The sequence below is a fragment of the Vitis riparia genome, chromosome 1, assembly GCF_004353265.1.
Source record: "Vitis riparia cultivar Riparia Gloire de Montpellier isolate 1030 chromosome 1, EGFV_Vit.rip_1.0, whole genome shotgun sequence".
Lineage (NCBI taxonomy): Eukaryota > Viridiplantae > Streptophyta > Magnoliopsida > Vitales > Vitaceae > Vitis > Vitis riparia.
In genome coordinates, this window is record NC_048431.1 from 20,339,311 (window position 1) to 20,364,210 (window position 24,900).

Sequence of the window (24,900 nt, forward strand, 5' to 3'; positions counted from 1 at the left end):
GAGTCAACTCCAAAGCTTGAGGTTTTAGGCAATGGGCCACCAGTTAATAGAATAGAATAGATAACAGAACAAAGAGGACATAGGAGATTGAGACAGGAGATTAAGGAAACCACAAAAAATCCAGCTGAAGAATTATATTTACATGACTCACAGATTCTTGTTGAAAGATAAAGTCACCTTTCTTCACTCATTTTCTCGTCTTTTCCAAGAAAATTATGAACGAAGAGAGAAGATTTAAAACGTGGGTTAACGGTGGGATACATTGAGGGATTGAGACTTGGGAGTGATTTCCCCTGCCACAGGAATCCATTGGACTACAAAAGTTTGAGGCGACTACCCATTCATTCTTTGGCCTTTTTTTTTTTTTTTTTTTTATAATATTGTGAAAAAAATACATGAATAGTAAATACACTAATTTTATTATAAGAAAAAGGCTATATTTTAAATAAATTCTAAAAAAAAAGCTTATTTCTAGTCCAAAATTTACTATTAGACTCTGTTTGATTATTGGAAAATTTGGAAGAAAATACAATGGAAAAAAATATGAAAAAATAAAAATAGATATATATATATTAAAAATCAATAAATTATCTTTATTTTCTATTTCAAAATCATTTTTCTTATTTTAACTATGGATATAAATATTAAATAATTTAAAATATAACTAAACATGAAAAAAATCATTTTTTTTTTTTGAATATTTTTAAAAACCAACCATAACCTTAATATTTTTAAAATTAGAAATTTATTTTATTCCAATAGAGTAACACTTGAATGGGTTAAAATAATAATGTAAAAATTGTAAATATAAAAATAATTCATTACATCCTATTTTTATAAAATTAAAAAATTTATTCATTTTATAAATTCTTGAAAAATCCAAGAAAAATTGCAGCAAAAATAAATAACAAAAATAGATTTAAATCAATAAATATTTTTTATATATTATTTCAAACTCATTTCATTTACTTTAATTTTTTATATAAAAATCAATTAATTTAAAATTACATACATTTTTCATTATTTTTCATTTTTTTCATATTCAAAAAAAAGTATAAGAATTTAAAAAAAAAAATTATAAAAACAGACCTTGTTCTTGTAGAAGTCTTGGTTACAAATGTCCTCAAGAGACCAAGAGAAGACAACATCTATGAGATCTCTGGCTTTGGGGGTGACTGCCATATCATTCCTTTGTGAGATTGAGTTTCTTTCTCCCATCAGTTTCTCTATCTCTTGCTTTGTTTCTTTTACGTTCATTCTCAAATATATGAAATTCTTAATTTCTTAGCCTCAAAGGAAATAATTATTAAGCCTAGAAATCCTCAATCATAGTCCTCTCATCTTCTTCTCCTTCTTCTATCCCACTTGACTCTTGCACTTCAATAAAATGGCTATAAAGACTCAAGGTCCATCCTCCTCCTAAAAGATGGTCTACATCAACCTATCCATCTTAGTGCCCCCTCTTTTTTCTTCACTTTATTATTTCTTTTATGCCAAGATATATTAATGATGATGCCCAACCCCATGGCATATTAAACGTGAGATAAAATATCTTCATATTTATAAAACAAAAATTAGAGAATAATTTTGATAGAAAATTGTCATTTCCATGTTTAAAAAAAGTGAAGGTTTCTCTCTCTTTGAATAAATAATTATTTATTCATTTGAATAAAAAAAATATAAATTTTTTCAATTTCTTTTTTTGGTGAATTTTTATTAATTCATAAGTATTTTTACTAGAGATGGTAATAGGATGAGTTTTTTTAAGGTATTCACCCTAAATAAAATGGGTTTAAAATTTAAATAAACGGATTTGAGATTTTTTTTTTTAAACTCAAAACAGGTTTGAGGCGAGTTCGGGTATTGTTTTGTCTCATCCCGCTCTATCTAGATTATGTTTAAAATTTAATTTTAAAAATTAATTTAATTTTTATTTGCCTATATATATATATAATAAAATGTTTTTAAAATAACTTGTAAAAAATTATAATATATTAATTATTTATAAAATATAATATATTTATTTTAATGTATTTAGAAAAGTTTTAAATTATTTTTAAAAAAAAATTAAAAATTTTCCAAAAAAGTTAAAGCAAGGTGGGACAAATATGGAATTTCATTTTTTTTAATGAAATGAGGAAAAAAATATTTTGAATAAATGAGGTGGAGTTAGAATGGGCAACCCATCCCAAACTGTCCCGAAAAATCTAGAAAAGAACATTTGTTGCTGCAACGTCCTTACTCTACAAATTTTGGTTTACTACCCCAAAGTCCTCTTCATAGTATCCACTCTTTAATTACCCTTTTCTTTAAATTATTATTATTCTTTGTTTGAGTAGCATAAGGAAAAAAACATGAAAGGCCTCTATCACTTAATTAACCGAAAATATTGACTATAGGGAAAGCTTAAAGATGAAAATTATCCATGGCTATAGCTGATCCGATCAAGTCACTGGTAGTTAAATTTTAGTGCTCCAAATGTGAATTGGGGCCAACCCATGAAAGGTGTGGTGGTACCTCCACTGAAAATGAAACTTCTTAATTGCAAACCTACTGACCAGTTTGAGTCAAGACAGCAAAAATGAGGGCATTCAAGGCTTTCGTGGATGATACTTCACAATGGAATAGGAACCACCAGTTTGAGGGCATGCCCTAGGTTCATGTAAAGCTCTCCTTCTATTGAAATGAAGGAATGGGGCACCATTCTTTTGATACCCTTGACCTTGATAGATGAAGTATTTTTGTTAAATTACTGGTTTAATATATATGATATGGGAACAAGTGATTTATCACATATATGGAACTGTCTGGGTTGCAATGGGTTGCCAACAAGCTGCTTCATATATGACTAAGAAGGCATTACAGGTAGGAAGTTATTGTTTTCGATGTGTGCAGCTGGTAGAGACAGGGAGGAGGAGTCAAAGGAAGATGGAGATCAACTATGAAATGCAGCTATCTCGATGCCTTTGCCATTGAAGTAGATGGGGGCGTCGTACTTGCTGAAGAGTTTGTAGGAGGAGATGAGGGAAAGCACAGCATAGCAAAGGACTGTAACAAAAGTGATGGAGATGGATGCAGTGGTCTTCTGGCAGAAGCCCCCAAAGGAGCTGCATGCATCACTCCATGTGACTGCTTCATCGCCCTTGTAGGCCAAATACACCACCTCAGTTGAAACAGCTCCAGCAGCCAGTATTAAGTATGTCAACACCTACATGATGAATTGAGACACCATATATTTGATTCATGTTGTTGTACCATGATTTTCAAGTATGGGGTAGTTTTAGTCGAACGTTAATCGAACCTGATCGAGCAAGAAGAAAGTCCAAGCTCGGGACATCGTAGGAGGGCGAGGCATAGCTGTAAAGATGGCTGAAAGAAGGGAGTAGCCAGCACAAATTCCATTAGCATGCACAAGATACCTGCACCACACCAATCATCATCATCATGAGAAAGCCAAAATAAAACTATGATAATAGTAGAGCTTTGCCAGGAAAAAGGAAAAACCTCCACAAGCTGATTTGCAGTAGTTGGATTTTGATTAAGAATGGGGCTCCAATAATTTATAGGGTGGTTCTGCTTGAAATAGAAACGGATATGGGGTGGATAGTATTGTCAGGTATCCTCTACTTTGGCATGGAAAATTCTAAAAATTGTGATTCAAAAACAGGGGAAAAACAGGGGAGACACAGGGAAACATCCTCGAACCCACGAGCTCCCGCAAACCAAGCTCTAACATCATATTGAGCTACTAACTTTTCTAAAAGTTCAAGTTTCCAGGATTTGGGTTCAATATGCGTATCATGCTGCTCAACAGTTCCTAACTAATAGCCCCATGATTTGTATATATATCAAGAGAGTGTTGTCTTGTCTACAGAGATCCTTCCCCTTCTATTTATACCAAGAAATACATTGACTACACTAATCCAAACAGATCAAGAAAACTCAAGAAACATAAGCCCTTATGAAATCTCAAAAGAGGTGATCTCTATGAAATGAATCAAAGCAGATCAAAGCAAACCCTCTATGGCCTAGTCATGTGAGCATCTAAATAAATGTCCAAACTGATCAATTAGACCATCGGAAACAAAAAATATGAATCAATATGCATGATTTTGTATACAACAAACCTTAAAATGAGACCCCTTAGAGAAGGCCCGGCCTTTGAATATCACTACACACGGCAGGAAAATGGGATGAAGAATATGGATTAATAGTACCTGAAGGCTCCAAGGTCAGAGTAGGAGAGGGAGCCGAAGTCATTGGTCTGAGAGTTTTTGAGCATCACAACAAGTGAAACTGTGCAGAGAGCCACTGGAACCAGTCTCAGCAAGGTCTCTACAGTCCGCATGGAGCTCTTATTACCACTCTCATCTCCTTCCCCACATCCCAACTCTATTGGAGAGCTTGCAGTTGCACACTCTTTCTCTCCTTTGTCCCCCATCATCTTCTTCTCTCTTTCTTTGCCTCACCGTGAGGAGGGACTGTGTCCACTTCTGCAGCTATTAATAGAAGCGCTGGTGGAGACTCCAATCCATTATTTGAAAATAAATGTCAATTACATGCTCAATATATCATGTGATGAATTTTTTTCCTCTGATTTTGGAAAAGGTGATAAAAGAGTTGGAAAAACATAGCAGTAGCAGGATTTAAACGGTTAGAATCTGATTTTATTGATTGAAGAACAGTACTAATTTATTGAAAAAAATATTTAAGAAGATAATTAATGTCATTTTTAACAAAAAAAAAAAAAAATGGTTTAAAATCAAACAAATGGGGAGAGTCAAATAAAGTTTTTGGAAATGGAGATTGGCATGGATAGGATTGGATGAAAGCATTGAATGATGCATTAAGAGAGTCCACACATTTCCATGTAGATGGGCAACGCACCACCCTCTCCCTATCTCTTCAAGTTGGTGTGTTGGAGAATGGAGAGAGAGAGAGGGTCTACACCTCCTCCTTGGTATTAAATAAGTTACAGGTGGAGTAGGTGCTTGGGCATTCAATGTCATCAAGCCATCCCACCCATTCCCAAGGAACATTCATAACTCTCCCTCTCCCTAGTCCCTACCAAGTTGAAGGAGCTCAGAATGGATTCATGGGTAACTTCACTTTGATGGGATTTTCAATCCCACAAATAAATGACATAATGACGTGACTCTCCCTCTCCCTCCAAGAAAACTGTTCCTTGATAACAAGGCTTAGGGCCCATATCAAAAAAAAAAAAAAAAAAAAAAGAGTAATTTTTAAAAATAACAGGAAAAAAAAATGTATTTACTTACAATGTAAACTTTTTACAATATTCTTCATATTTTCAAACAAAAAAATCAGAATAATTTTTAAAAACCATTTTTAGTTAAAAAAAAATTTAAATATATTTTTTAACTATTTATTTTATAAAGAATAAATTGTTTTGGAGAATAGTTCTTTTTTATTTTATTTCTAATGTTTAGGAGACACGTGTGCCTAGACTCCCACTTTTGGTACTTCTTTTTATGTCTTTTTTTAAAATGATAATTAATTAAAAATAATAAAAACATCTCACATGTTTATTTTTTGTGTTGAAAAATAATTTTTTTACATAAATCTCACATGATTTTCATTATAATCGAAAAAATTGTAAGTTCATGATTCATGGGCCAAACTAATGGTTGGACCTTGGTAAAACAGATAATATGATAAATATATAATTTATGTTTTATTAAAATTTAAAATAATTATAAGAAAATAAAAAATTATATGAAAATCATAAATTATGTTAAAATTAGAAAATTATTTTCTTCAAGTAGTTAAATTATTTTTAATGTAAACATATGAATTGGAATTAAGGATAATAACTGGTAGAGTTTTTTCAAGTGACTATCTCTTCCCTTTTGAAATAAATATACATGGGTTACAGAGGTTTTGAAAAAAAAAATTAGACTTGGGGTAGGTTGGAATGTGGTAGGGTTTAATTATTGTCTTGTTTTGTATTCCTTCATTTATATTTAATGTTTTCATAAATCAGAAAAGTTAATAATTTATGTTTCATTAATCGAATAAATATATTATAAAAATTAAAAATTATTATAAAAAATAAAATTGATAAATTGAAAATAAAAAATTTATATGAAACTCTTAAATTATTTTAAAATCAGAAAATTATTTTCAAATCACAAATTTATTTCAAATCAGAAATTTAATTTAAAATCATAAATTCGTTTTAAAATAAAAAATTGTAAAATTTGTTTTTGAATTAGAAATTTATTTTAAAATCTGAAAATTATTTTCAAATGAATCAAATAAAAAAATTTAAATCACAAATTTAAAATTATTCAAATGAAATAATTAAATAAATCAAATGATGAATAAATCACTATTACAAGTCTGCCATTAATAAATCAGTTCCATAAACATAGTATTGGTGTTAAGTGTTAACAAAGTTAGAAGAATCAGTTAGCATCAAATAATGTCTTTTAAAAAAGGCTTCAAAAAGCAGCACATGGATGAAGGGTCCAAGTAAATGATTTCTGCTTGCACTGAAGCCCATCCTTCATCAACTCCCATGCCCCGTCCCCAGAAACAGGTTTGACAATCATGAGGAAAGTAGATTGTAGAGTACTTACAGACTTACAACTGGTCCACTGGCATCGGTGCCGTCGATGGCATTGTCGGTATGCTTACTTGTCGAAGGTGGAACCGTGGAGGAGGCTGCTGAAGGATGGAGCCGTTAGGGCTTGGAGTTGAATTGGATTAAGAGGGAATTTATACCCAGACAAAATGATGTCATTTCACTCATGCATTGAAATTTCGGTTTTTATTGGCGATATTTCATCGATTTATCAGATATCAGACGCCCCGAAAAGATTTTGAACACTAATTATATGGGAGAAATTTTGGGAAAATATCATAAAAATTGTTTAAATATCGGCAATATATCGGTTTAAAACCGAAAAATCGGCGATTAAATCGACCATGGAGCGACGTGTAGAGCAGTCGGGATAAAATGGAAAAAAAAAAAAATCAATGATAAATCGCCTATAAATTGTCGATTTTTTTAAAAAAATTGGTGATTTTTTCGTGTTTTTTTGAAAAATTTGAAAATCCATCAAACGATCATATTTGAATTTTTGACGATCCGATGGCCCAGATTTCGATGATATTTTTTTTTCTTCGACCATATTTGTGTCAATTACACTTATAAAATAATTTTAACATGTGTATTATTGCTTATTTTATCATTCTTTAGAGTTTTCTAAGCATTCCCATCAATTTTGAATGATTTTTGTCTCACCAATATTTGTGTAAAAATATTCATCGATATTTTTTCGATATTTTCGATATATCCATAAAATCCAAGTATCAATATATTCGTATTTACCGATATGTCACTGCAAAATGCATCAAAAAATGTTGTAAAAAAAATAATAACTCGTGAATCATTCCGCTCTTGAAGAACCGCCCAATTCATCGATCTGACCGCCATCTAGACGGTTTAAAGTGGTAAACCAGACTAGAAAGGCCTTTGGTTGGTAGTGAATCACCAATCCTGTCCAATTTTCTATTTAAATATACATAAAAACAAAAATTTTTAAATATTTATTTATATATAAATGATATTTATTTTTAATATAATCACATGAGTTGAAATTAAAGATGACAATGTGATGAGTTTTTTCAATTAACCGTCATACCTCAACTAAGATAGGCTTTAAATAAAAATAAATGAGTTGGGGAGGTTTTGAATTTTTTTTTAAACTTAAGGTAGGTTGGAAGCGAGTCAAGTATTATCTTGTCTCGCTTTACCTCGTTTATATATAATTAAATATAAAATTATTTCATTTTTTAGTACATGTAAAATAAAAAATATATATTTTTATAAAAATAAATTATAAAACATTACAATATTTTTTTATTTATAAATTATATTTATTTTTAATGTAATTATTTATATGAGTTGCAATTAAGGATGACAATAAGGTGACTTTTTTTTGAGTTATCATCCCATCCCACTTGAAAGTGGGTTTAGAAGGTTAAATTTGGGGCCAATTCCAAGTGATCGAGTATTGTTTTATCTTACTTTATCTCGTTTATATATATATAATTAAATAATATATTTTTTTCATTTTTAGCACATATAAATTAAAATAAATTCATAAAAATTTATATCAATCGTAGGGCTCCAGTTGACATGAGCATTAATCGCCTCAACAAAAGATCAACTTGGTTTGACTGTTCCTTTATGGGTCTTTGCAATAAAATGATGTAAGTGAGTTTTTACAAGTTAAAAGAATTTTGTTTGGTTTAGGGGTCCTCTAATGGTTATTCATTTTGGTCCTCATAACCTTTAACCTAGGTTAGTAGAGACTCCTAGTTGTCTTCATGACCACTGACCCAAGAAGGGTCTCGTTTAACCATTCATGGCTAAACCAATGATGAACTAAACTAAGATATAGTGACTATAACTCCTTTCACTCATTGGGGCAAAAAAAAAACTCAAAAAAGGGAAACACACATCAGAGAAACAGAAACATAAAACTGAAAGGAAAAGATTTATTAAAACTAAAAAGAAAAATTAAAAAAGGAATAGAAATACAAAGACCGAAACAATCTAACTTATTTCCCTATTAAATCTCTCTCCCGTTGGTTATTGATAGTTCTTGCATTTATAGGCGAAAATTTTCCTCCTCTCCTATTACTTCTAAGATGTACCTAATTAGCTATGTCTCCTACTATGTTGAGGGCCTAAGTGTGTTAACACGACCATCAATCAATGAAATGTCTTTATGGAGTGAATGGTTGCATTTCCTATCTTTTTAGTATAGTAGTATGATCATAAAGATGGATTGATAAAAAATATAGGGGCACTAATTACTATGTAGCCTTGAGTATGCAATGATCAGAAGGTGTGACTATTAGGAACCCTAGATTACTTTGTTCTCATGCCTTAGATCATGTAGGGTGCATGCAAATCCATTCTAGGCTCTTTAAATCTATCACAGTGGATAAATAGGTATTCAAAAACAATATGAATACCGTAAAAAACATAGATATAGAGAATTAAGTCACATACCTTTGTTCTGAATGTTCCCGAATAAATTCCAATTGATGTAGATAACTCCAAAGTCATACTGAATATCGTAAACACCATGATTTTCCTCCCGATGACTCTTCCTTGCATCTAGGCATTGAGATAGTGGAGATCTAAAGGGTAAAGAGACTAAGATTCTCTCTCTAGACTGAAGGAGAGAATAGCAAAACTTAGAAATCCTAAACCTTAAAGGGGTATTTATAGGTTTCCCACTATGCTTAAGTGACTTAAGCCTACAATGGGCTTGAGTCACTTAATATAACCCAAAAAGGTTGTTAATTGATTAATTAACCATATAAGGCCTAATTAATCAATTAGCCCAGTCAAGAGATACCACTCACTTATCTTTGTGCTATTTTGTGTAATTACCAAAACACCCTTATGCACAAAAGTGAACTAAAAACTTATTCAACCCTCATAAGTCATGTCAACAAGGAATATGAGCTTAGAGCGGGAACCACTGGGACCCATAGGAGTACTGGCTCTCTCAAAATCAAATTCTGAAATTGACTGAACATCCCACTACAGAGAGTCAACTACACTCTAAAACCCTATGTATTACAATAAGACACTTAGTGCTCAAGTCCATGACCTACTATTCACTACATGCAGACTCCCCATGAACTAATGTTTGTAATCTAACAAGGTAGTGTTATCATTTATCAAGATTACCTCTCAAATCCTTGAGTTACATCCCACTTATTATGTGATCAAATGATATATCTTAATTCCAATAAACATATATCAAATTTCACTAAAGAAATTACTGTAGTCACGGATTTCATGATCACATGTCCTTTGGATCACCCAATGGGATATACTGTCTCAATCTCATGAGATATCATGGTGTCTCTATTGAGAATACTTATTGTCACCAACCTCTATTAATAGTGATTTAATCCATAGGGATATATGACTACTTTAGGGTCTCACCCATAGATAACCTCCTGTTGATTTTGGCACAAACTCAATATCTTCTCAAGGTTGAAAGTCCATGCAGTATAGTAGCTTAGTGAATCGTGACAATTGATAGTCTTGCGTCATGATTCGTCGTAGGTCATATCCAATGTGCATCACATACATTAGTACACTCACCATGGGAAACTCATCTCGACGACCAAGACAAGTCATTCCTCCAATTAAGAGATGGTGCACTACAGTTTCTATTAGATTGCCCAAATCCATGAACCAACTATGGACAACTTCTCTACTTACAAGGAACCCATGACTTGTATCTTTTGTTCAACTCCTAATGCACCTAAGTCATGTATAATGTAAAAGACATGGGTTGAATGCTCAAATCAATGCCAATACCCTAAAAAGATAGCAAGGGAACAGTTAAGTCTAACTTTGTTACATCATGTCTTGCTTTTAGGGGCTCAATCCCAACAGTGACACATGCATATAGTGAAGTGATCAAGACAATGCATTGATGTAAAAACTATCTAGGGTGCGCTTCATTAGTGGAAGAAAGAGTGTACTTTATGAATTGGGGAGATAAACTACTTTATTGAGGAAAATTATGCACCTTGGTTGCTGATGTGTGCTAGGCTTATTAATAAACAATAACGCATCTATGGTTGTTAGGTACACTTTGTGAGTTCTATGCAGGATGGGGCGGTGTCATGTGCTTCAGTCTTAGCGCATTTGGGAAGTGCACAGTTGTTGAAGCATCTAAGGGGAGTATGTCATCCACTTGGGTGCTCTTAAGAAGTGTGCAATATGAGTAGAGTCCTTTAAGTGTGCTTATCTAAAGTGTGCAATGTAAATCGGACCCCTAAGTGCACAATCCAAATTGCCACTTAAAGGTATGTCATCTAAGTGAGCTTCTCTAAGTACAAAATTTGAATTGGTGCTCCTAGAGTGCATTATCTACAAAGGGTTCTTCCTAGTGTGCTATTAGGGTCCCACCAAGATTGAAATGCAATATCTGTGATAACATGCCTAACTTAGGTATTCATTTCTCCATGAAGTGTTGAAAATGCATCAAATTTGCTTTAATTATGCAAAAATCTCACAAAACACATCAAAACGAATTTTTCTAAAGGCATTAACATCTATATCAAGAACCAACTTGTTATGAATGCCTTAAAAACATACTAAAATAGGCTTTTTAAAGTCATCCAAGTATTTAATTTGAATTCTCATAAAAAAAACACTTAGCAATAATCAAATACACTTATGACATGTACGCCTAGGTTATATAAATCTAAATAGGATCCAAGGATCAATTAAGTTTGGAACATTGATTCCAAAAGATCTTCTAGTTTACAAATCTTGTATAAAGGGTAAAATAACCAAGACAACACAATGAAACAACTTAATGAAGTCATAATTGCTTAATAGCCTTATATCATGACACCATAGGTTTTGTCTAATGAGTAACCTTACACACTAGTGCACTCACTATTAAGAATTTTATATTACTCCATTCCCTAACCTTAGATTACATGCATGCATCGATCCTAGACTCCTCTAGATCTAAAGTAACAGAAACCTATGACTATAAAAACCATAATAGAATAAAGATTTAAATTTTACAAGTTTCATACCTATGATCTAGATGTTCTCATATCGATTTCCATCTAATTAAGATGTCAAGGAAGATTTCAAAACTATAGAGAACACTATGGTACTCGTCTACTTGGTACTCTTCTACTCAATTTCTCCCTTCATAGGTCTTAGCATGAGAGAAAAGTAGGTTTCTTTCTCTCACTAGAGGGTGGCTAGGGTTCCTTTCTTTGAAATTTCAAAAAATTGAACTACAAGAATGAAGCCCTAACCCTTGAGAAGGTTTATATAAACTTCTCTTTGAGCTTAAATGACTTGAGTCCAAATTGGGCTTGGGTCACCTAATCTAACCCACTTGGGTCTTGATTAATTAATTGGCCTTAATAAGCTCTAATTAATTAATTATACCATTTCAAAATCCAATTAATAGGATTTAGTGTAATCTTGTGTTTTTACCAAAACGCCCATATACATATTTATGAATTATATACCTAAATTACCCTTAAAACATGTGCTGCAATGAACTAGGAGCTCAAACGTGGACTACTATGACCCATAGGAAAATATCGACTCCCTTATAATCCAATTCTGAAGTTAACTCAACATTTCATTAAAGAGAGTCAACTACACTCCAATATCCAATGAATTACAACGAGACAAAGTTTAGGTTTTTAACCTACTATTCATTACATGCAAACTCCCCATGAATTGGTATTCGTAATGTGACAAGTAGTGTTTTCAACCCATCAAGAGTATCTCTTCAATCCTTGAGTTTCAAATCCTCTTTTTATGTGATCAATTAACATACTTTAGCTCCAATGAATATATGTCAAATTTCACTAAAGAAATTACCAATGTTTTTACAATCTATTCAGTCATTGAATTGGAAAAGTTACCAATTCATGGTTCATTGGTCGAACCAATAGTTGAACCACAGTCGAACCAGTGATGTCATAAATATATGTTTTATATATTATTAAAATTAAAAAAATAAATAAATTATATCTAAATTTTGACAGCATCTACTCTGGTTGTTGAGTTTTTTCACAAATTTTTTTACTTGTAGAAGTCATCAATCATCATATATCATATCTATAACACAATATAAGATGTTATACATTTATAATGTCAATAAACCCAATATTTATCAAATAATCAAACCATTGTTATCCTACATCCAACTATGAGCAATAAACCAATAATAACCAAATTATCAAAGAGTTGTTAACTTAACACATTATCCATAATAGATAATACAAATGTCAACCACAACACTTAAATAGTTACTCAAAATATAACATGTCAATGTTTGAATATTCATGAAGATTTTTGCATACTAATAAATATAAAATTCATGTCTTCATCCATTCTGGAAATTGGAATATTAAGATTGAAAATGAGCATCTGGAAAACCAAAGTTCTCCACATCAAGCCCTTCTGTAGCCACGCCACTACCATCCTTATCATCTACAAAAATATTGAATATATATTAAGAAATCATTTTTGAAGAAAAAAAAAGATAATTATTGAACTTTTATAAGTTTAAATATTCTACTAACCAATGTGAGAACTTGAATTTTCCACTTTATTTATTGGAACTGACCATTTTTCATATAAAAGATTTTCTAATTCTTCAACATCTAGCTCTACTGTCTGATCCTCATCAACTATCCAAAAATCGGTCTTATCAATGCATGCATAGTCAATGGGGTCATAGGTTTTTTTTTCTTGTTATAAAACTTAAAATAGAAAAGCATGTAATTATTCATAATTGTGAATGAAATAATTTAAATTCAAAACGACTAAGAAAACATTTATACCAATTTTTTAGCCGCAAATTTTAATGAACGTATATAAGATCATTAAGCCTTTGATGGTCTAATCTATTCATTCTTTTGGTATGCATACGTTCAAAGACATTCCAATTCCTCTCACATCCAGAAGGTGATGTAGTTTGGCTCAATATTTGAATGACCAACTTTTGCAAATGTGGTGCATTGTATCCATGTAGCCTCCACCATTCATCTACTAACCATTTTCACATTAAAAATAAGAAAAAAAAAACATTAGCAAGTTTAAAATATTAAATAGTAAGTAGGTAAATAATGAAAAAGAACATATAGACTAAGAAGTTAAAATCACTTTTTACTAAGTTGAAGTACGTCATATGAAGAATAAACAAGGTTTTTTCTAAATTAAACTTCCCAATCGATCACAAAACAACTTCATTTCATTCATCATATCAAGCTTGTTTTTCCAAACTTTCTGGTCAATAACATCCATGACACTTCCAATAATAGTTAGCTTATTACAAAAGTTTTCCTGATCATATTGGAAACATGGATTCAATCAATAAGCTACTGAATGAATGCTTTTCTTTAGTTGTTGATCCAAATGTTGCTTTATGATCTTTGTATAAGGCTTATATAGCCTTTTGTTGTGGTTAAATAATTTATTGATGCTCAAATGAGCCTTATACATGTCTTCATACACATATCCCATTGAATGCCTCTCATCACAATCAACAATATGCAATAAGCGCATTAGTGGAGACATAAGATTCACATCTATCAGACAATCATTCCAAAATCTATTATCCAAGATGATCGAAACTGCAACTCTGCTTTTATTATCCCTTGAATATTTAGAGTCTACAAAGAACCTATTAGTCACCAAAGCTTGCAAGTCATGTTTATGATTTTGAAGACTCTTGAGTGCAATGAATGTAGTAGCAAAGCGAGTTACGCCAGATCAGAGAATCTTCGTCCATCATTCTCTTTTTCTCAACCAATTTAACAAAGCAACATGATTATACACAAAAATTGTCACATTTGATGCACATCTTACAAGTTCAACAACATGGTTCATCTTACCAACATCCTTAAATACCAAATTAAGACGATGAGCTACATAAGGTGACTAATTGATGTGTTTATGCTTCTAAGAAATCAATCTCCCTATGGCCACATAATTTACTGCATTATTAGTTACTACATGAACTACATTGAGTGGACCCACCCATTCAATCATCTCATCAAATAACTGAAACAAATTAGTTGCATCCTTGACATGCCTGAAGCATCAACAAATTTCACAAATGATATTCCTTTAAGACAATGCACAAAGAAGTTGATGAGTGTTCTTTGTCTATTATCTGTCCAACCATCACCTATTATTGTATACCCAACTTTTTCCCAAATTGCACAATAAGAGTCCACAAATAACCTAACTTCCTTATTAGCATCCTTTAAAAGATTAACCCACAATTGATGGAAATTTTGGACCCTTATATCCAGGACCAATTGCAGATATAACATCCAACATTGACTTGAAGTAGAAGAAATTTACAATATTAGTAGGAATACATGCATCATAAAAGAATCTCCCAGCCACCATATTTGCTCTTGAAACAACTTCTTTCCCAACTAATACACTCTTCATAGAAGGTTGAGCTCCTTGAGTATTTCTTGGTGCAAAATACTTATCCACTATTGATTTTTTTCTTTTTCCAATGCTAGCTGCCATAGGATTTTGCATTTCTTGAACCTCTTCTTCACCTTTTGTCATATCCTCTTCAAATTATGACACATTAGGACCATAAGGATTTCTTTATTCATATGCTTCTTGGACTGCTTTCTTGGAATTCACAAACTCTTGCAAAGAATTTTCCATTCAAAATCTGACATTGGGAGTAACCGATTTACATAGACCAATATCTCATTTCACTATAGTAAGATGTTGCTTCATTTTATGAATACCCCCACCTTTTGCAACCTTTTTACAATACAAACAAATAAGAGTTTTCTTTCCATTTGTATATGTTTCTTTAGAAACATGCTCCCATGTAGGGTCAATCTTGCTTCTAGTTGTTTGTGAATTAGCAGTTCAATCTTGACCAGAGGATGAGGTCAAGTTTGATTCCATTTTTTATTTCTCTATCAAATTGGAAACAAAAATCACAATTTTAATCATAAAATTAAAAAAATCAAGTCATCAACAATTTAATTAAAATAAATAAATCAAATCATCAACAATTTATAAAAACCCCACATTAATCTAGAGAATCAAAGTCATCAAAAATTGAAAAAATTTGAAATTTATTTTTTTCAAAATGATAAATTTTCTTTCAAATAAAATATTTATTTAAAATTTTAAAATCAAAATTTTATTTGAAAATGAATAGGGCAGTGGACAGGTCCAAGTAGGGCAACAACGAGAGGGGTTGCCACTGGTAGGAGAAGAAAGTGAGACTTCATACTCATCAAAACGACATTGTTTTGATGCTGGGATAAAATAAAATAAAATAAAATAAAATCAATTGAACTCCGGTTCATTTGGTTCGTCAATCCAACCGCTGGTTCAACCTATTTTTGACCCAATTGGCCGAACTAGAATCGTGATCGACTGATGGTTAGACTGGTCGGATCGGTTGGTCTGGTCCGATTTTTAAAACCATCGAAATTACTACGACCACAAATTCCATGGTCACATGTTCTTTAGATCACCAAAGAGGATACATTGTTTTAATCTCATGAGATATCATGATGCCTTTATTAAGAATATCTATTGCAACTAGCCTTCATCAATAGTAACCTAATCCGTTGGGATATATGACCATATAGGGTATCACCCATGGGTCAAAGTCTTTTGTTGATTTTAGTACAAACTTAATATCTCTTCAAGGTTGAGAGTCCATACAACATAGTAACTTGATGAATCATGATAATATGATAACCTTATGTCATAATTCATCATAGGTTCTATCTAATGTATGACCATACGCACTAGTGTACTCATAGGAAATTCATCATGACGACAAAGATAAGTCATCCTATGGACCCCGTATTTCGTGCTCAATGCGTTTCCCACTCGATGGCGAGCTCGATTTTTATTTGAAAAATTGATTTTTATTGATTATTTGAAAATGACTTGGAGTCGCCACTTATTTTTGTTTTATTGTTAAAGGGTAAACAAAATAAGAAAGAAAAACCCTAAGTGTGACTCCTTATTTTTGGAAAAGGTGGTCTGCAAAAAAACCGGATCGGGTTCGGGGGTCAGGTTACTTATTGGGAAGGTACGGTAAAGACCGTAGCACCCCTCTAAGTCCCTAAAGTCAGGTCTCTACTAATAAAACGAAACTATCATGGCAATCAATGAGAAACTCAATGAGTACTCGGAGCAATCGTGCACATATGAGAGTCTGAAAATGCATATAGACTAACCAGAGCGGGAATGAGTGTGTACTTGAGCAGCAAACCACTATGCGCTAGCAAGAGAGAGAGTTAGTGCACAATAAATAGCATAAACATAGCTCACATGCCACTAAATTGAGTGCAAAATCATCAAAGGCACGCATGACACTTCACTCAAAATTCACTTTTATTTTGAAGAAAATTTATTTGATGTAGGGCCCCCACCAAAGCCCGTTTTATTTTGAGTGAATCAATTTCGCAAATTCCATCATTTGGAATTACAAAGATAAATTCACGCTTATTTTAAAACATTTTAAAAATCAAAGAAAATTTGAAAGTGGCTTACCGGAAAGAAAATGGTGGCCAAATTTTATTGAAAATGAGATTTTGGTACCTAAAACTCTAAGGATGAAAGTCTTGGGGTTAAGATTATTTTTAAAAAAAATTAGAATCTGAAAAATTATTTAAAGAAAGGGATTTAGAAAGTTATTTTCAAAACCAAAAGGGAGAAATAGGAGGTGACACGTGGCCTAAGGGTGGCCATGCAGAGAAGACCCATTTTTGGCCCACTTCGAAGGAGTGTTCTTTCTCTGATGGTATAATATTGGAAAGATCGATGCTCGCAAGAGAAACAACACTGCCATGAAGTATATGTTAACTTTTCAAAGGAAATGGCTGGCCACTAAAAGTTGTGGCTTCTATTTCTCTTCTTCAACTTGGATTGAGGCTTCAGCTTTAGTTTCCTGAACCCTTTTACCCCAGATACCATCGATTAGTTTCCAAGTTCCATCACTGATTATTAGAGTCTCCCTAGGGCGGGGCGCACCAAAGGTAGTAAACCCCACATTTCCAGATGCGGACGTAACCCTTCCAGGAAGTGTAATACCATGGATTCCCCATCTTCCAGCATAAATTAGGGCACCATATTCATCAACCGGATTTACAGCAGGCTGAGGTATTCTAGGAGTCCTTGTATATATCTCCCAAATTTCATCAGCTTCCATCTCTCCCTTCTCAAGTAGAATATCTGTGATTGTCTCCACAGCTGACTGATATTCCCTAAGCACGGATGAACATTTCTCCACAGCAAAGCGCACATATTCATCTCTAAGTGCTTCAAGCTTAGCTGCAAGATTTGGCACAAGATCACCTTGATTTCTGTAATAAGATTTTCCAAATGCTGTCATTCCCGTTTGCAGAATCAAAAATTCTGCGAGCCTTGACGTTTCTGATGTAGCCTTTGCAGAGATCCAACACAAGTTGTCTACCCCAAACATCTCTTCCTCAATTACTCTGGGAGCACAGGCACGCACTATAGAGTTCAAATAATCTGCTTTCCTTGAGAAGACCCTTCTAGAAGTTTCTGCATAACGCATATTTGGCTGGCCATGTTTGGAATTTATATTTGTCTCAATGAAAGGGCGGTGAGGATTTGGAAAGTAGCGTGCAAGAACAGCCGCAGCTACCTCTCTATATGCCAATCTCAGTTTCAATTCCTCTGGGAGCTAGAGGAATGCCGGAGAGCTCAGACTTACCAAGCAAGTTGCTGAACATAAAAATCTCCAGATACTGTTGGACGCATAAAAGAAGTTGCGAGCTGCAGGCTTGAAATATCCTGCATTATATTCTGTTCATGAGCAGGCCTGGAGATTCCATTCAGGGTTTGTGCTTGTGAACCAAGGGGAGTAAGAAGAGGCTCTTCTTTAACAGACAATTTAGCACTACTCATTAATTCTGGAATGCCTGTGTTTGCAATATTACTTCTAGCTTTCCAATGAGAGGATCCTCATGAATCTCCCTCAGAAGCTTTGTCTTTAGATGCTGAAGTGGCCCATGGTCTATTTTCATTATCCAAACTCTGACCCCAGCTATTACCAATAGATTTGTCAGCAACCATTGAATCTGTAAAATTCTTGTTTCCATTATCATTGCTACCCCACTCAGAGGGCTTTGCAATGTCTGAGGCAGCTGCACCATTCCATTTTGTATCCTCCCACGGTTTGTTCTCATTCTCAGTTGCTTCGTTAAACAATAGAGCTGTATCCGGAATCACACTCTCTATCCATGCAAAGAGAGTGGTTGCATGAAGCAAACGTCAACCTTTGGCTGTGTCTTTTTGTGATCTCTTTGAATGAAGCTATGAGAATTGACTGTGCTTCTTTGCCTTCTTCTTTGAAAATGGACATAAAACCAACCCTTAGATTCAAATTCTGAAAGAAAACCTCAATGTGGGAAGGAAACCATCTGCCCGATTCTGAGATTCCTCCATGGTGAGCGTCAACAAGAACAATTACCCAGTCCGCATCAATGGCTGCGCTACGGACACTCTTCATCATCATGGAGTCCAATTTGTGCGTTCCATTCTCGATAACACCAGATGTGTCATAAGGTATCAGCTGACTCTCTGGACCAAAACATATGTCAGGGAGTCAATGCCGTGTGATTTGAGGTTTAGCAGTAACTTTTCACTATAGAACCTCTAAATGTCAAACTGCATTCTCTCATCATTCCTGACAACAAAATCGATGGCAGCTCATTTTCTTCCCAGTCGTCCACTTCATCCTATTCGATGGAGGTAATTTTCTGGTTGAATTGGCATATCATAGTTAATCACAAGAGAGGCTTATTAAACATAGATACCACGAGCTAAGACATCCTGAAGATCGATTCAATGGACTGAGTTGGTTGTCAACTTCTGCCATCTATGGGTTCCACAGTGTAGTCCTCATCAATAAATCCTATATTATCTTCATTTGTTCCGGTCAAAACTGGAAGACACCATGTGGAATGAAGGTACGTGAGTGAGTGAGACCAATCCGGGGGTTATTGACGGAACGGATGAAGGAGGGTGGTGAGATGAGAGGGTTTAATAGATTTAGGAAGAATGGAAAGAGTAGGTGTGGTGATGAAGCGAACTACTGGCAGTGGGTGTAATATATGAGCGAGAAGAGTAGGGGTTGCCATTAGTGGGGACGAGCAATGAAGGGTAGTGGTAGTGAGAGAAACGGGTGAGTGGGTATTAAGTGAGTAATGGAGGGGGTAGGTGTGACCATTTTGCATGATGTGGATAAAAAGAATGGGTATGGACGGTATAGGAAGGTATAGATATGAGATTGATGGAATGGATAATGGGATAAGGGCATGAATGGCATTGGGTTTATTCATGGGTACAGTGGTTAAAACAGTGGTGAGAATAAGTATCCATGCAAATAACGATTATACATGGGGCCCGCAATTACAAACGAGACTACATTGCTGCATCTCATGCTTGTTGATGTGTAGCGCGTTAAGTGGATATTCAATCCTTCTGCATTGAACTTGAACCATGGCCTCTAATACTATGACCCATGCCCGTGGATGACACAGGCCTAGATAACCCTGATCGCGGCTTTACTACTGACTTCTCACTATATTTTCTTTTCTTCTTGCTGATAGCCAGATCCCATAGAAGGGTAAACAATAGAGAATCATCCTGATCCTGGTTGCTGGTGCCTTCAAGCCTGAATTCCTTCTGGGAAATGTACCTTTTGACTTTTCACTGATTGCGGACTTAAGGACATCTCATCACCCAATGGACAAACTGCAAGCACAGCTTGAAGTACGGACTGCTTGGCTCCATTGCTTGCATAACCTTCACGAATTGCACTTATTCCCATCCTCAGCAACAACAGTAGAGGTATCAAAAATCAGGTTCTCTTGCTGCTAACCATATAACGGGAACTCCAGCTTGCACAAGCACAGTGGCCAAATCAGTTATAACATTTGTCTTTGAAGGCTCCGCAGAATTTACTCCTGGTCTCGATGAGACGTCAACCTCCACTTGGTTGCTTATGCACTCTACTCTTACATGGGTATCCATTCTAAGGCACTGCACATGAAACCTTTTCTCCAATGATTTGGAGATCCTCTCTTGTCTGGGCTTCAAGCAATCCCCATCATATCCGAAATCAATAAAACCAATGAGCCACCTCCTTTGATCTTCTTCTGCTGTTCCTTATTTCTTCCTCTGGAAATCAGAATCCTCCTTTCCTCCTACTCGCCTAACTTTACCTCATGGAAGCATGCCAACCAAAATAGCCAATCCCCACCAACTGAACCCCAGCTCTAATACTCAGCATTCTAAACGCAGCAACAACAGTGGAATAAAAGCTGAATAAAAGAAAGGAATTGGAGCACAGACGCATAACACCCAATGATACAGGATCATCATTTGACCTCATGTCCCTCCTATCATATTTGATCTCTAAATGAGTGTACAGCCAGGCCCAGATCTACTTTCTTACAGCCATTACATTGAACGAGGCCCAGAAGCAAAGTATTGGTCACAACAAAGAAAAATCCATTGAAAAGAATACAAAAGAAAATGAGTAAAGGTGATTTTCAGAGGTTTCACTTCATGAGTCATCCGTGAACCCTCTAATTAGGTGAGAAAAATCATTTCAAAGGCAACTATCGGCATTTTCATAATAGGAGCAAAACATATTAAGATTAACAATGGTAAACAGGTAGGCGGGATTATGTTTCAACAAGCAATAGGTGGCCTTCATTATCCACCCCAAGCAAATCAACAAATATTCAAATATCAACAAGAGACATGGGAGAGTGATAAACAGCCAAAAAAACAATAAACCTGTAGCAATCATACCTGATGAAGTTTTTCTCCAGCAAAACCAACGGGACTCCAAGTTTTGCTCCAGGAAACCAGTCTGCTACCTCCAGAAAAGCAAAGATCTCTCCTCCTCTTCTCATCGGCAAGTTCTCCCTGGTTTTCCCTCTGAGCTCTCCTCAAGCTCTAAGAAAACTCCTTCTCCTCTCTCTCTGGCCCGCTTGTCAAGCCTTGCCCTAAAAAAAAATCTCTCTCCCTCAGCTCCCCCTCTCTGCAGAAATGCCCTCTGCTTTTCTTTTTCCTTCCCTCTCTCTGGTAGCCTCCTCTCCTACCAAAAATCACCAAGCAAAAGCTCCTCCTCTCTAAGGTGTCTTCCTCTTCCCAAAACGAATCCCCCTCTCCTAGCCAAACAAAAAGCTCCTCTCCAAAAGCTCTCTCTGCCCCAGCCCAAAAAAACAAAATCCCCTTTTACCCCTCTCCTGCAGCTTTTCTTTTCTTTCTTTCTCCTCTCTCCCGGATTTGCCCTCCTAACAGCCTCCGCAGCCAAAAGCCACCCAAAAGCACCACCACCCTGCAGAATCCGCTCCTCCACAACCAGAAACGCACTCCTCTACAACGGCTCTTGCATATTCTCATGCCACCTGTCAACCTTCCATTGGCACTTCAAAAGCACCACATGATTCTGCACTGCCCTCTCAAAAGAAGACACGTGGTTGAGCAAGGCTCTTCCACGTGGCAAAATGTGCAGCTGCAAGAAAGGCCCCAAATGGGGGTCTACACATCCCTTTGATTAGGAGGTACTGTACTACAATCTCTACTGGATTGCCTAAATTCCTAAACTAATTGTGAACTACTTATCATCGTGCAAGGAATCCATGACTTGTATCCTCTATGCAATGCCTAATACATCCAAGTCATGTATGATGCAAATGATGTTGTTGAATGCTCAAATCAATATTGGTACATAATAGGGATAGTAAGGGAACAATAAAATCTATCTTCGTTACATCATGTCATGCTTTCAAGGGCTTAATCCCAACATTCACCATGGGAAACCTACCTCGATAATCAAGATCAATCATCCCTCTAATTAACTATAACATCTAATACCCACAAACTGACTATAAACAAGTCATCTACTTGCAAGGAATTCATGACTTGGATTTTTCGTGCAATTCCTAAAGTACTTTAGTTACGTATAATGCAAGAAATGCATGCTGACTATAATTCTTACAAGCTATTATGCATTAAATGGGGATAGATAAAAGTGAACTGGAATTTTATTAATAAATAATAAAATCCATAAGCTTATTATACTATGTCATGTTTTTAAGGACTCAATACTAACATATCAGACCCTTAAGTGAGCAATCCAGATTGCTATTTAAAGGTACGTAATCTTAGTGTGCTACTCTAAAAAAACAATTTGGATTAGTGTCCCCCTAAGGTGCGCTATCTACAAAGGGTTCTCTCTAGTAAGCTACTAGGGTCCTATTTGGATTGAACTACAATATCAATGATAGTGTAGCCAACTTAGGTACTCTTTTTAATATGAACTGCTAGAAATGCACCAAACCTACCTTAATTCTATAAAAAAATTTACAAAATACATTAAAACAAGTTTTTCTAAGCCATTAACATCAAACTGAGGAATTGGAGTGCTTCAAACATGGTAAAATAGGTTTTTTTAAAGTCATCCAAGTCTTTAATGTGAGTTATCATCACAACTCCTTGCCAACTTATTGCTAGTCCCTTACTAATGAAGAATGAAAAAGAAAAATGAGAACTTAAATAAAAAAAAATAAGAAAAAGAAAAAAATAAATAATTACAAAATTTTAATAAAGAGTATCAAAACATCAAGTATTGTAAGCTTAGGCCGAAGTGCATGTCTTCTAAGCTTTCAATATACTCAACCAATTTATTAACTCTTAATGTCTAGGTGATATTATTTCTTAATGAACTAAAGCGTCTCCAAGCAAAGAGTTTTTATTGAAGTTTCATCTTTGTTTAATGTTATGTAAATACCAACTCCCAGTTTTCAAAAAGTGGGGTTCTAAAGGCCGATTCAAGGACAACAATCCCTTCATTTTTTTTGACCTTTTATTGTAAAAAAAAATCTAGAATTATTATTATTATTAGGACCTAATAACCAAGCTTTAGGTGGTAAGGATGGATTTTTTTTCAGTTTCTTTATCATCACATCCACCTACGGGATATTAATGAAAGAAGACATATCAATTTTTTCTTCTAACTTCTTGTAGTGAACTTGTTCTCATCATTGAATTGCTACTATCCCTCCTATGGAGTCCAAGCTTCTTACTTCCAAGAAGTGTGGTGCATAGTGTGCGATGAATTGGAAGAGGAAGAAATATTATTGAAAAACTTTCTTGTTCCAAATTCCCAAACAGTCCATTCAATTCATTAACTAGAAAAATGGTCTTTAACACATTGTTTAATGCAATTCAAACATAAAATGGACTAAAAAACAGAAGCATTATGACTGAAGGTCCTAAACTTGACAAGGAAAAGAAAAAGAAGAAAACAACAAAACCAAAAATTAATTCAAAATTTGTATAGGGGTTATACTTGCCAAGAATGGTTTATGAAACAAAAGGTGTGTGGTATGAAAAATAGAGACCACACCCTTAGGGTGTTCTCCCCAACTTTCTCTTCCTTGTTCCCTTACTCCTAGTGAGAGAGAAAGAGGTTAGATCGATTACCTTTAGTGTCCTTAGCCAACAGTTGTTCATTATTTGGCGACACTACCCCATGGATATGGAAGTGATAATAAGCGATTCAGTTACCACTTCTTTGCAAAATAAAAGCCCCTACTATGTGAATGTTTTTCACTCTTGGAGACCTTTTAGGTGGTGCTGAAGTTGTGTTAGCCGTAGTGACTTGCAAAGTTGCCTTGGCCTTCACAATTTGTTGAGGATGCTCTTCTTCAACCCTCTTACTTTTCTTCCCCACCTTAAGTTTTTTAGGTCTCATCATCTTTTAGAGCAATGTAGTGCACTATTATGCATCATCATGGATAAGCACTTGTAAAGAAGAGTTTTTTTTTTCCTCCCTATTTAAAGAAAATGAGATGTTTTTCAAGTCCTCCTCTACATCTCAACCAATGCATTAAAGTAGGAGAGGAAAAAAGTCTCTGAGCGTTTAAGCGTCATTTGGGAAAAATACTTCATTTTCAAAGTTTGTGCTATTGAAATAATTTTTTAATTGTTAGAAATCATACTAGCACAATAATTGATGAAAGCAAATTGGCTCATTGTGAAGGAGATTGCACATTTGCAGAGCCTATCCCTGAATTGCGTGGTTATGCATAATCCAAACAGTCACCTAAAGGTGCACTATTGAAACACATTCTTCCAAGTGCACCATTTCAATTGTCTGCCTTAGGTGCACAAGTTAGACCACACTTTCAAAGTGCACAATTAGTGTTGTGCCTTGTGAGTGAGCAACCTCAAATCTCAAGGTATCGATATTCTTTCATTTTGAAGGATGATATGATATAAAAAAA

General features: G+C 34.5%; 1 protein-coding gene across 1 annotated transcript; it reads right to left on the reverse strand.

The window, feature by feature from the left end:
- Positions 1 to 2,731: 2,731 nt before the first annotated feature.
- LOC117924404 (CASP-like protein 2A1) lies at positions 2,732 to 4,560 on the reverse strand. Its single transcript, XM_034843054.1, has 3 exons — positions 4,218 to 4,560; positions 3,302 to 3,419; positions 2,732 to 3,208 (listed from the first exon to the last, which is right to left on the reverse strand). Exons 1-3 carry the CDS (start codon positions 4,442 to 4,444, stop codon positions 2,936 to 2,938), a joined length of 618 nt encoding a protein of 205 aa, XP_034698945.1. The 5' UTR covers positions 4,445 to 4,560; the 3' UTR covers positions 2,732 to 2,935.
- Positions 4,561 to 24,900: the final 20,340 nt, after the last annotated feature.